Here is a 13078-nt window from a genome sequence, read left to right on the forward strand (position 1 = left end):
TCTCATTTCAAACCATTTTTAAGGAAAATAAATGTCCAGTTCACCTTCTCTATAAAGGTCATTTTGCCAACACCAGTTCTAAGAAAGCCAGTCCACTTCCTCTCCCTATCTTTACTTGTTGAAACACTACCCATCCTGAAAACTTCTTCCATGAAGCTTATTCATAACCATATATAATCCCTAGTTTTTCAGAATTTGTTTGTGTATATCATACTCTGATTTAAATTGTGGTCATAGGGATATATACATATATATATATATATACATACATATTTCTTTTTATTAGATTGTTAATGTCTTAAGAATAAGAACTGTTATTTATTTTTGTATTTTGTGCCTGTAGCACAATTCCTTGTGCCTAGTACAAATGACTATCAAATGGATGAATGATAATATATAGGATGCTTGTTCAAGTCTTAAATATGCATTTATGTGTATACACACATGTATATTCCTATACATATTTGTGTATATACATACATAGGTATATGTATTCATAGACAACTATCCTAGCAGTCACAGACAGGATTAGACATATTTTCATATAAATCAGAAACACTGGAAACTTCCATCTCAAGCTGAGCACTCATAGTCAAAAGAGTGAGAAAAAGGAAAAGGCTAGATGTTCCTTGAGATACTAGATCTTCCATAGATAAGGACCAGAAAAGGGGAACTGCTTCTGAAGACCAGAAAGACTCATAAAGAAAAGGTATGTCCAAGTTTAGACCTTTAAAACAAAGATTAAGCTTCTTTTAGGCAGTCGTTAATTTGTACAGAAAGAATCCTTTAAAGAATCCTTTAAGAACTCAGGTAATAAAAGGCCAGACATCTCCAGGAATTAGCTGCTCTCAACCTGAGGCATTAGACAAAGGGAGAAAAGTATTGGAGACTGTATTCCTGCCAACATTCTTCTAGTTCAGATTCAATTTGGGATTAAAATGAGGGACTCAGAAATCATAAAACATTAGACAAAAGAAGTTTGCTTTGCCTTAGCAGAACAAAGACATACAATAAACATTTTTTTAGGTTTGTTTTTTTTTTTTCAAGGCAAATAGGGTTAAGTGGCTTGCCCAAGGCCACACAGTTAGGTAATTATTAAGTGTCTGAGACCGGATTTGAACCCAGGTACTCCTGAGTCCAGGGCCGGTGCTTTATCCACTGTGCCACCTAGCCACCCCTACAATAAACATTTAATAACACTTAGCTTTAGTTTTGGTAGACGGGACCTCCCATACCTCAACACAAAAACACTTCTACTCACCAGGTCCTCAGTGTGTAATAACTTACATTTACATCCTTACCAAGTCATAGAGACTGAGACCAAGACTGCAACTTCTAAAACTCCCTGTTGACCATAAAACTACACCAAGGAAGAAAGGACCAATAGATCCCAGAGTTAGCTGTAACTTCTTTTTAGATGGGAAGAAATAAATGAGGAAAACACTCTTGTTTTATGAAAACACAAGATACTTATACTCCTCTGGAATTATGCATTGGTTTGGAAAGGATAAATAACTACATTTAGTTAGGTTTCCCCTTTCTGATATATGTGTGTGTGTGTGTGTGTGTGTGTGTGTGTGTATAAATGTTCTTGCATGGCGAGAATAGGAAACCTTTCCTTCCATACCTCTCCTCCATTATCTTGTTAATGCTTTGTCCTGGAAGTTCCCATTTCCACCCCATCTTCACCAGGGAGTTTAACCTGATGGAAAACAGTGCATGAGATACAGAGGCCTATGGACTGCAGAGAGGAGAAAATTTTGATTTAGATGCTTGGGGAAAAACCTTGACATCCCAACCTACTTACATCTCTACTAGCAACCTACCAACTTTTAATTAAGTTTAGTTTGGAAACATGAACTTCAGATGCAGTTTGGGAACTAGAAATTTTGCCTTATTTCCATGCCACCAGAGTTCCTGGATTCCAAAATGCAATAAGAGGAACCTTGTGTCTCCTGTGGTCCCAAAGTTTAAAGGCATATTCTCTCCAACTTGCAATGAATGGTTCTGGCCAAAAATATGAGTATGATTTGAAAAAAAGATTCTAGGTCATCATGGAGCCTGAACAAATCTGTACCCCTATACTTTCCATACAAATCCCCAAACTGACTTTGGACCATCTCTTCTGCAAAATTCAAGTGAAAATGTAAAACTCCTAGTACACACATGCTTAAAGGATCTCCCATAGCTCTACCTATTTGTATTCTCATCTTCATACAAAGCAATGAGGTAGTAGCTTTGGGGATCATTAGCAAACCAATGGAATAAAACTAACAAACGTATGCTTCATTTCTCAATATAAATTTATATGTGCCATGCTGAGAAACACATAGAAAGCATCCCTCTTCCAACCTAGCACCTCTTCATTCCACATAGCTATATTTTGTTAAGGGTGAAAAATAGATCCATTCATTTCCCCATATGGTATTAAGTTAGATTTTTCTCCAATATAAATCTAGATTTCTATTACCACACTTCCCTCATATTCACATATGGACTTTTTTATTAACCTATATGATCACACTATGAAGACAGTCTCCTGCTAATTAACAATTCTTTCTTAAAAGACACATGAGGCAATTAATTTTAAAGAGTGGGTTATTCTTCTTTATCATTAGAGATAATGATTAAAACATCTTTTCCATTCCATTGCAGTTTTCTTTCAAAGGGAGTTATACACAGAGATCAAAGAGAAACTAGAAATGAATATGGGCCCCCATTCCCCCCTCAAAAAAGAATTATAGCACCAACTTTAAATATATATATATATATATATATATATATATATATATAATCATCAATCTGCTCTGCAGCAGAACTCCCAAAGAGACCTGAAGTTTTAGCACTAAACATTCCAAAGCATCTGCTGATGTCATTGTGAGGTCTGTATCCCCCAAAAATAACTAAGCAAAACTCAGCTCACTTGTGAATTGCAGAAAAATAATCCATGGTCAGTTTCATGTGACAGGAAAGAAAAAGAAAGCAAAAGAGGGAAGGCTCATTTATTTATTCATCTATTCATTCTTTCATTCATCCATTCATTTATTTATTTATCAGACACTGCAAACAACAGAGGGGGAAAATGTCAAAAATGTAGAAGTAAATGTTTAACAATCTCCTCTTTCATTCTTTTTTTTTTCTACTTCCTTCCCCATGGGTCCTTTTAAAAAAAGTGAATGATGAGGCTTTATATGCATATCCAATGAGCATTTCTTAGACCAGATATGTCCGATTAGCTATTGAAAAGTCACAACATAGTCACCATGGCACACTCCTTGAAAGAGTCTAGCATTCCATCAGTTTGTCTCCATTTAATGGCAAAGAGCCCAATTTTATACATTTTCTAACACCAGGACTACAATGGTGACTTTCAGCATATGCACATATCCATTGAAAGGAAATAGATGGTTAATAAAGATTCATAACTGAACCAGCCAACAAGCTGTCTTCCTCCCATTAAGCATTCTGTCCCTCATTGCCTTTCACCTAAATCACTCAGTCCCTTTAATAGCATGCTCTGATTTGCAGCAACAGTGTTCCTTCTGGCTGTTAAAGTTAGACCAGCATCTCAGAGGATATATACCAAGAGCTCAAGGGAACCAAATTACTGCACCACCAATTCCCATAAATGAATCTCCTCTCTCCTCCCCAAAAATATTGATGAGATAAGAGAACTACAACTTCTGCTGTTTCCTTTACTGATTTTTATTCATTCTTTTTTTTCTTCTCTTTAGGAATTTGGTGACAAATTTCAGCAGTCTATTCCTCCCTTGTTCGAAGGACAAACCAAAGGCCCAGCATAGAAATGAAGCTAAAGGACTAACAGGCACATCTTGTTCCTTCCATCGATGTCTCCTTGAGGTATAGAAATAGGATCAATGAAGATGTTGACGAGACTCCAGGTGCTTACCCTAGCATTGTTTTCCAAGGGATTCTTACTTTCTTTAGCAGACCATAACTTTTTGAGGAGGGAAATAAAGATAGAAGGAGACCTTGTTTTAGGAGGCTTATTCCCTATTAATGAAAAAGGCACTGGAATAGAAGAATGTGGACGTATCAATGAGGATCGAGGCATTCAACGCCTGGAAGCCATGTTATTTGCGATTGATGAAATCAACAGAGACAATTACTTACTTCCAGGAGTAAAGCTAGGTGTTCACATTTTGGATACCTGTTCAAGGGATACCTATGCTTTAGAACAATCCCTGGAATTTGTAAGGGCATCTTTGACTAAAGTGGATGAAGCAGAATATATGTGCCCTGATGGATCTTATGCCATACAAGAAAACATCCCATTACTCATTGCGGGGGTCATAGGCGGCTCTTACAGTAGCGTGTCAATTCAGGTAAGATGTTCCAAAGCTATAACTAAAGCTTTTTAACTACTCTACTTGAAAGTTCTAGAAAAGGACAGAACAGGCATTAATTTCATTGGTGAATAATACTAATAATATGCCTGTTCATCTCTTGCAAATTCCTAGTGTTATGTGTGACACACTGACAGAAATATTTTTCAACCATGATTGGGACTCTTCTTTCAGGATTTATAATAATGGTCAACTCTTTTTTAGCTAATTATTTCATAGAATTTTCTACTCTTAGGTAAATAAAAATTATTTCTTAAACTCTGACATAAAATTATGAAAAATGTATGAGAAAAAAGGAAATATAATTATGCAGAACAGTATGGTTTGGCACTTACCTGATAAGAGATAAAAAGCTGATAATCAGCTCTTCCACCTTTGTGAATATTGAATAGATAAGAGGAACAGATTGTTTAAGTTCTTTCTATGTTTATTTATTGAATTATAGAATGTATGAGCTAAAAGAGACCCCTAACAATTATCTATTTTTCAACCACCCCACTTCATAAATAATGGAACTGGGCCCAGAGAGAAGTAAATTGTTTAGGGTCACATGGCAAACTAATATACATTTCTGAACCTTAGTTCAAGGCTCTTTTCACTATACCAGGTTGCAATTTTCTTAACATTTAGTAGCCTTTAAAACCAAAATGAAAATCTTGCCTTCTTTGATAATGCTTTTTATTGAATTAACAGTCAGTTGCTCACATTATTGAACAAACCATAATGCTGAGCCTGGGTTGAACTTGTCCCATATGGTATCAACCTCACAAAATGACTATCTTTCACTGATGCATATAATACAGTGAGAAACTGTGGAATTTTGAAGCCTCAGATTCTAGTCTTATATTTCTTAGATGACCCAGTGATATCTCTCTGAGTTTCAGTTTCCTTATGTGCAGTACAAAGAACCCTGGTTCTGAGGTCTGAGGTTATAAGTTCAAATTCTACTTCTGGGACTTGCCATCAGGGTGATGTAATCCACTTAATCCTTCTGGGCCTCAGTTTCTTCACATGTAAGATGGCAGGATGGACAAGATGATTTTTTGAGGTCCTTTCTAGTTCTAAAACCATGAACCTTGTACATAAGCTTGAACTACCTACCTCACCATGGAGTAAAAAAAAAAAAACACTTTGTCTTTCTTAAAATATAAATGTACAATATTAAAAAAAACAGTTATAAGGCTTTCATTCATGAGGTGGGGAGAACTAGTTCTATAGTACACCACATAAAACAGTTTCAAACATTCTTTTTCTCCTCAAAATGCACATACAGTAGAGTAATTAAGATAATTAGCTTCCATAAACACTCATTGACTTCATTAGGTAGGTAGGAAACACCATACATCATAAAGATCAGCATGATAATTATGCTGTGTTTTTAAATTTGGATAATGAAACTGGAAATTGACTGTTTGGGTGGAGAAAATCAAATCTTATCATTTACTGTGATGCATATTGAAGATATTTTCACCCAAAGAGCACCAATTTTTAAGAAATGTGGAAATACAGTTCCACCCTTTTGGATAGATTTTTCATTTCATTCAGGATCATTGGTGTTCTGAGTCACAAATGTGGTTTGTGAATGTCTCAGTGGCATTCTACAAAAGCTGTGCAAATAACCACTTTTTCCAAGTGAGTTAATTTATGCCAAGACATAGTTGAGATAGTCAACAGAGAATTCAGTCAGTAAGGACGACCTCAGTTCAGTTCCTACCTCTGAAACATAAAGGTTCTGTAACCCTCAGCAAATCACATAACCTCTCAGTATCCTAAACAACTCTCTTAAAATATAAGTTGCAGAAAAGATGTTGATCTGCTTTTTTATATTTATTTTATTTTGTACAAAGGGACAGGGGAATGGGGGGTATGTGAGTGATGGAGGAGAGGGTGAACTGTGGGGGAGAGTGGTCAGATATAACACATTTTCTTTTTTACTTCTTGCGAGGGGCTGGGATTGGATGGCCTGGCCGGGGCCATAGGGCCAGGTGGATGCTGGGCCTAAAGGGGTGGTATGGGGGCTCGGGGCCTCATGGCCCCAGGGCCAGTGATTAGCCTGCTGTGTCACTCAGCTACCCTACAGCACATTTAAGAGGGACAGAGTGAAAGGAGAGAGAAAATATAGTGTATGGTAGTGGGGAGGTACGAACCGAGGGAGTTGTGATCAGCAATTGCAACTGTAGAAAATTATGGAAATAGCTTTTGTGATGGACTTATCCTAAAGAATGTGATCTACCTGTGACAGAGCTGGTGGCGTTGGAACACAGACTGAAGTACAGTTTATTATTATTATTATTATTATTATTATTATTATTGTTTGGAGGGGTTGCGGGGCGGATGGGGTTGGGTGGCTTGCCCAGGGTCGCACAGCTGGGTGATTGTTGGGTGTCTGGGGCTGGATTTGGGCTCAGGTGCTCCTGACTCCAGGGCTGGTTCTCCGATCTGCTTTTTCAGAGAATATATTTCTCTGGGAACCCTCAGAAATATGAGGGCAGCTGAGTGGCACAGTAAATGGAGTGCCAGGTCTGAAATTAGAAAACTCATCTTCCTAAGTATAAATTTGACTTCATATTACTAACTGAGTGACTCTGGATAAGTCATGTAAACTCCGTTTGACTTACTTTCCTCATGTATAAAATGAGCTGGAGCAGGAATTACAACCAACTCTAATACCTCTGTCTAGAAAACCCCAAATGGGTCATGAAGAGCTGGACACTACAGAATGACTACATGTATGTATGACTACAACATGTAAATGGGTATGTTCCCACCCACAGCCACACATATATATGTACATATTTGTGTGTGTATATTATATATCCTAAATATGCATATATATATATATATATATATATATATATATATATATATATATATATTAAAAGGCAGTATGATTTGATGGATAGACCTATCCTCAGTATCAGGAAGCTCTAGGTTCAAATTCTGCCTCTGACACATACTGGCTATATGATCCTAAATTGGTCACTTAATATTTCAATGCAATGTCCATTGCAGAGGAGGTTTTAACCAACAATGGTAGACAACTTCCTGAACCAAAGAGTTCCCTATACTAATAAAGTCACAGTTTTTTCAAAAATATTTTACATAAAGATAGATGATAGATAGATGACAGACAGGATAGAGAGAATTCATATTATCTGACCAGGTGGAATATAAGTTCCTTATAGGCTTTCATTTTAGTTTCTGCATTCCTCCAGTATTTAAAGCCGTATAAAATAAATTTAGTAACTCCTTTTTGAAGGACTAATTGGTCCTGATTGTATAACTCACAAATATGACACAGTAACCTTTTCAATTCATCCTGTGTTAATGTTTCCATTTTGATTACTGTTGATTTTCTCTGTCAACTGAGAAATGACTTTGCCTTAAATTGAAGAGGGGAAGAATGAAGGGCAGGGGTGAAACTGTAAAGGAAATGTAATAGCAATCATCAATCACGACATTTTGAAAAATTCTATCTGATGGCAATGCATGACCCCCAAATCTGATAGTTTTTTCAGACAGAAAACTATCTGAATGGAGGACTTAGATGGTAAGAATATACTTAAGAATTTTTTTGCTTTTGTGGTTGGGTCATTGTATTGTTTTATCAGCCTAGTTGCTTCTGGAGGTTCTTTCTTTCGAGCTTCCTCTTCTTTCATTATCCTCCCACCAGAGTAAAAGATTTCTCCAGGAAGTCAGCAAAGAAGATGTCCCCTGCTGTGTCAGTTCATACAATAGGCAGTTTTTACAGATAGTGAAAACTGCATGAGACTGTAGAATTCTTAATGATTTGCTGGGTTAAGCTATATCACCATTGATGAAAAGCAGGGTAATTATTTTCCCAATGCTCTTATTAAATAAGACAAACCACTCAGCAGCATGTTAGCTAGCATGCTTCTATCCTCTATCTTCTCCCTTCTTTATCTTTTTAACACAGCGAATTTTTAATGTAGCAATCAATAAAAGCAACTATCAAGTCACTAGTTTATCAGAAAATATTATATGGTGTCTATTCACCTCATTTATTAATAACTTTTTTTTCTAAAAGACTTTTAACACTGTGTCCTGCTTTATGTGTTGAAATCTCATACACTGCAGGAAAATAATATTCATTTCACAGAGGAAAAAAATTGTCTCTTGCCTGTTAGCCAGGCAATTTTCTATTCAGTAATAAATTTAAGAGAGTATATACTTATCACAGTCCATTAGGACACTATGTGTTAAATGTCTATAGTTGTCCATTCATAGAATCTCCTTGAATATCTTATATGACCTAAGAGTTTCCTCTCTTCATTATCCCTTCCCTAGTAACAGCCTATTGTTGGATTGTGGGGTCTGACCTGCCCAAAGAATTATTCTGAAGGTACTCTCCCAGAAATTTCAAAAGTACTCAAAAAATGAGATGAAGCAAAATGAAAGATAGACTTTTACTCATAAAAGACTCTCTATTCCACCTGAATAATCATGTCCAGAGTGTCTATAGGCCTACCCTTATGAACTACTAGTGGATTATATGAAGAAGACAATTGTAAAACACTCCAGCATCTTTGCCAAGAAAACCCCAATGAGGTCATAAAGAATTGGACATACTGAAAAACTATTGAAGAACAACAAAAGTGGACAATAAACTCCACATAGTCAGCAACTAAGTCTTATCTAAATTTTATTTTACCTCCAGCATAATAGCTAGATAGTAATCTGTCTTGGTAGCTAGAACATTGGATGTGGCATCTCAGATACATAATAATTTTGTGACTGAGAAAATCAGTTTGCTATTATCTTCCTCAGTTTTCTGAACTGTAAAATGGAAATAATAATAGCTTATACCTCTTAGAATTGTGAGGACAATATTAATATAACAACAACAATAAAAATATAATGATAACAAAAGTAGCTAGCACTTTATATATTGCTCTACTTTACAAATATCTCTTTTCCCCCCTCAAAACAGCCCTGCTTTTACTTTTTTCCATTTTACAGATGAGGAAACTAAGAAAAACAGATTAAGGACTTGCTTGGAATCACATGGCTAGACAATGTCTGAAGTTGGATTTGAAGTTAGGACTTCCTGATGTCAGGTCTAGCTCTCCCTCTATGCACCATACCACCTTTTGCCTCTTAAATGATTAGCTTTAAAGCACTATACAAATACTAGTGATTATTATTACTATTACTTGCTTAGTCAATTAACAAGTAAATGCCTACTATGTGATAGACTCATTAAATAATAAGAAAATGAATGAATGAAGCAAGTTATTTAGTTTTGTTGCCATCTTACAATGTGGTAGCTTAAAAAGCAATTAGTCAAAGACTTTAATATTAAACTCTCCATTGATTCAGGAAGCCAGCAAACATTGATTTGAGCATGTTCTCTGAGCCAAACATTGTCCTAGGTCCTAAGAAGAGTGACATCTGAGCTGAGATACCAAGGGAGATCTGGACTGTGAGAAGTGATGATGAAGAGGGAATTTAGGTCAGGCATGGAACAATTTACTGACATTCATAAAAATGAAAGATGAATTGTCAGGTTTACAGATTTAGGAAACTACTAGTAAGCATTTAGGTTTGGCTGAAATGCATAGTATAGGGGTGGGAAGGAGGGAATAATGAATGATAAGGTTATGAAGGACTTTAAATGCTTGCTGAGTTTATATCATAGTGATATTATTATTTTCTTAAAATCATCTTTCTTCCAAAGAGCTCAGGGCCTTTCTGAATAGAGAGGGAGAGAATTTGATCTTCATTTTACATATAACTCAATTACAGAAAAACCACATTACATTACAATACATTACTGTGACTCAAGTTTCCTCATCTGTATAATGAAGGGCTTGCACTAGATAATCTCTAAAGTTCTTCCTAGCTCCATCATTCTAGACCCATGATATAATTCCCTAACTAGTGAGGTATTCAACACTAGAAACAATGTATATTAAGTCTAGTTTTGGTAATGAATACTACAACTCACAATTCAAACTCCCAGAAGGGTAACTTTCTCTCTTTACAAACCATGAATGTGGAACAGTTAGGTGGTGCAGTGAATAGAACGGTGAGCCTGGAGGACCTGAGTTCAAATGGAACCTCAGTAAGTACCTAGCTGTGTGACCTTGGGCAAGTCACTTAACCCTGTTGCCTTGCAAAAAACAAACCAAAAAAAACCAAAAACACAGAAAACATGAAAGCAATAATTGAAGTACTAGAGCATTTAATTGACAGGTATATAAAAGACACTTGAACACTCTGAATAGTCAATGTAAGCAATGTAAATAACAAGAGGGAATCAATAGTAGTGGTATTCTATACCCCATAAACAATTATCACTTAATCCCCAGTGATTAATTCCTCCCAAACATGACTTGAGAGGCAAAAAGTCACTTCAGAACACATATCCAGCAGTAGTAGCAAAGTTATCAGTACCATCTGTCCCCTTAGAGTTCTGTGGAAGCTTAGAGTTCATGAAAAAACTCTTGGATTTGGAGTCCCTGGAACTCACATCTTTAATAATGTCATAGCAGTACAGCTTCTCATGTTTCTTCTTTGATCTCATAGTCCAGTGGCATCATGCACATTACCTGCCAGACTACTCAACCAAAACCCTGACCTCTTTTTTTTGCTTCATCTCCCTTTCCCCTAGGCTTCCTTTTCTTTGTCTCCATTTCCAATTTTATGTTGCATTTCCATAAACTCTGCATCTAGACACAAAGTTCCAAGGAATTTGACCTTCTAAAACTTTCTTAATGGCAGTTCCCTTTCCTCTCCATAATAGAAGTGTGAATTTCATTAGGGCACAGGTCCTTAAACATTTTGTGTGAAAAAGCTTTTGCATTCTGGTTAAAGTCTCTGGACCCCTCTCAGAATAATATTTTAAAAGTATTAATTAAAATATATAGGATCACAAAGGAAACTAATTATATTGAAATGTAGTTTTCAAAAAAGGTTAAGTTCATAGATTTCAAATTCGACATCCTCTCATTAAGGACAAAGGCATTTCAATGCTCATATTACACTTTCTCTAAAAAAGAGAATCAGAAATCAAGCCTGATTAGTAAAATTTCAGATCCTTGAGGTCACAGACTATTTCATATTTTTCTTTGGCTTTCCTGCACTTGAAATATCACTAAAAAATAGCACAGGGTAGTCTCTTAATTAATACTTGTTCTTTTTTATAGGATCAAAGGTTCATAAATTTTGTGAGAAAGGGCTCTTAGAAATTCTTCTAGTTTATTCCCCTCATTTTACAGAGGAGGGATTTGAGGCCTATAGAAGCTAAGTGATTTGCCCAAAGTCTTATAGTTAGTAAGTGGTAGAGTTGGAATTAGAACTCAAGTCCTATGTTTGCAAGTTCATTCCTCCATGTTCACTTACCCCTCCAGTGGATCAGAGGGGAAAGAGATAAGAACCAAAACAAGCATTTACAAATGAACTTGATGATATCTTAATGGAAAACAAATTTTGCAGAACAAACTATTTGTATTTAGTCAGATAATTGGTTAATTATAGCAAAAGGCAAGAGTAAATAAATTATAAGAAGGAATAAAAAGGAAAAGAGACTGTATCTAATTATACTAGCTACAACCTACCCTATTTAAACCATCAACCTCCAAAAAAGGGGGAAACTGACAAAAATCAATGACATTAGATATCACCATGTCTTAGAAAGTTTCACCTCACAAGAATGCCAAAAAATCCTAAAAGTCCCTTCAAACAGAAAGCACTTAAACTCTATTCCAAACCAAGAGGGATAAAAACCAATGGCAATGCCAATTACAATATAAGTCCATTAGCAAAATATGACAGAGGGAGACCAAAGACTCAAAGTATTATCTCTTCACAAAAGGACAAAAAGCAACTGAAAGAAAAGCAAGATAACAGAGAGCCTGGCAGGACGTCAAGCTAAATCACCTCACCCCGAGAGCATTAGTAGATAAACCATAAAGAAAACAAGAAATATATGAAATACAAAAAAATCTGTGGGTATGAGCTGGTGATTTCTTCTCATAAATGGTATAGGAACCACAAAATTTTAATCTGACCACTTCAGTTCCCATTATGCCACAGAAGATATAAATACTGCAAGTTAAGAAAAGTGACTGTGGATCTGAGCAAGCATGTATATGTCCTGAAGAAATCTGTGCTGGAAGGAATACAATTTAAAGGCAAAGCACACAAAAGTTGATTTTTAAGATCTCAAAAAGAGAAAAACTCCAAAAGAATTAAAATGATCGTGAATGTTACTGCTATTTAAAAAAAAAAGAAATTGAGGTGTTGGCAACTACCAACACAAATGACTGTTATTCATCTCCATATAACCTTTATGAGAATATTCTGTGTGCACATTAGGATGTCCATGATGAATTTATGAGGGGGGAAAAAGCTTTGGAGACAGAAGATAACACCTTTTATACAATCACATGATCTACTAACTATGGTAGAAACATATAATATAAATACATTCTATTATTATTAACTTTTTTGTATCTTTTACTCATTGATTTTCAAAAGACATGAATAAATGAAGTAAATTGCTTTTTTAAAGATTTCCTCCATGCATATCTAAAATAATGAAATATTGGGATGGCTAGGTGACACAGTGGATAGAGCACTGGCCCTGGAGTCAAGAGGACCTGAGTTCAAATATGACCTCAGACACTTAATAATTATCTAGTTATGTGACCTTGGGGCAAGTCACTTACCCTCATTGTCTTAATAAA

The 13078-nt window shown here is 35.8% G+C and overlaps 1 protein-coding gene across 1 annotated transcript in view; it reads left to right on the forward strand.

Moving 5' to 3' along the window:
- Positions 1-3781: 3781 nt before the first annotated feature.
- Positions 3782-13078, forward strand: part of GRM3 (glutamate metabotropic receptor 3) — a 114378-nt gene continuing 105081 nt past the window's right edge. The window contains exon 1 of the mRNA XM_074195167.1: positions 3782-4346. Within this exon, the coding sequence (XP_074051268.1) occupies positions 3879-4346 (468 nt within the window). The 5' untranslated portion in view covers positions 3782-3878. The remainder of the gene's footprint in view (positions 4347-13078) is intronic.

The sequence above is a fragment of the Macrotis lagotis genome, chromosome 7, assembly GCF_037893015.1.
Source record: "Macrotis lagotis isolate mMagLag1 chromosome 7, bilby.v1.9.chrom.fasta, whole genome shotgun sequence".
Lineage (NCBI taxonomy): Eukaryota > Metazoa > Chordata > Mammalia > Peramelemorphia > Peramelidae > Macrotis > Macrotis lagotis.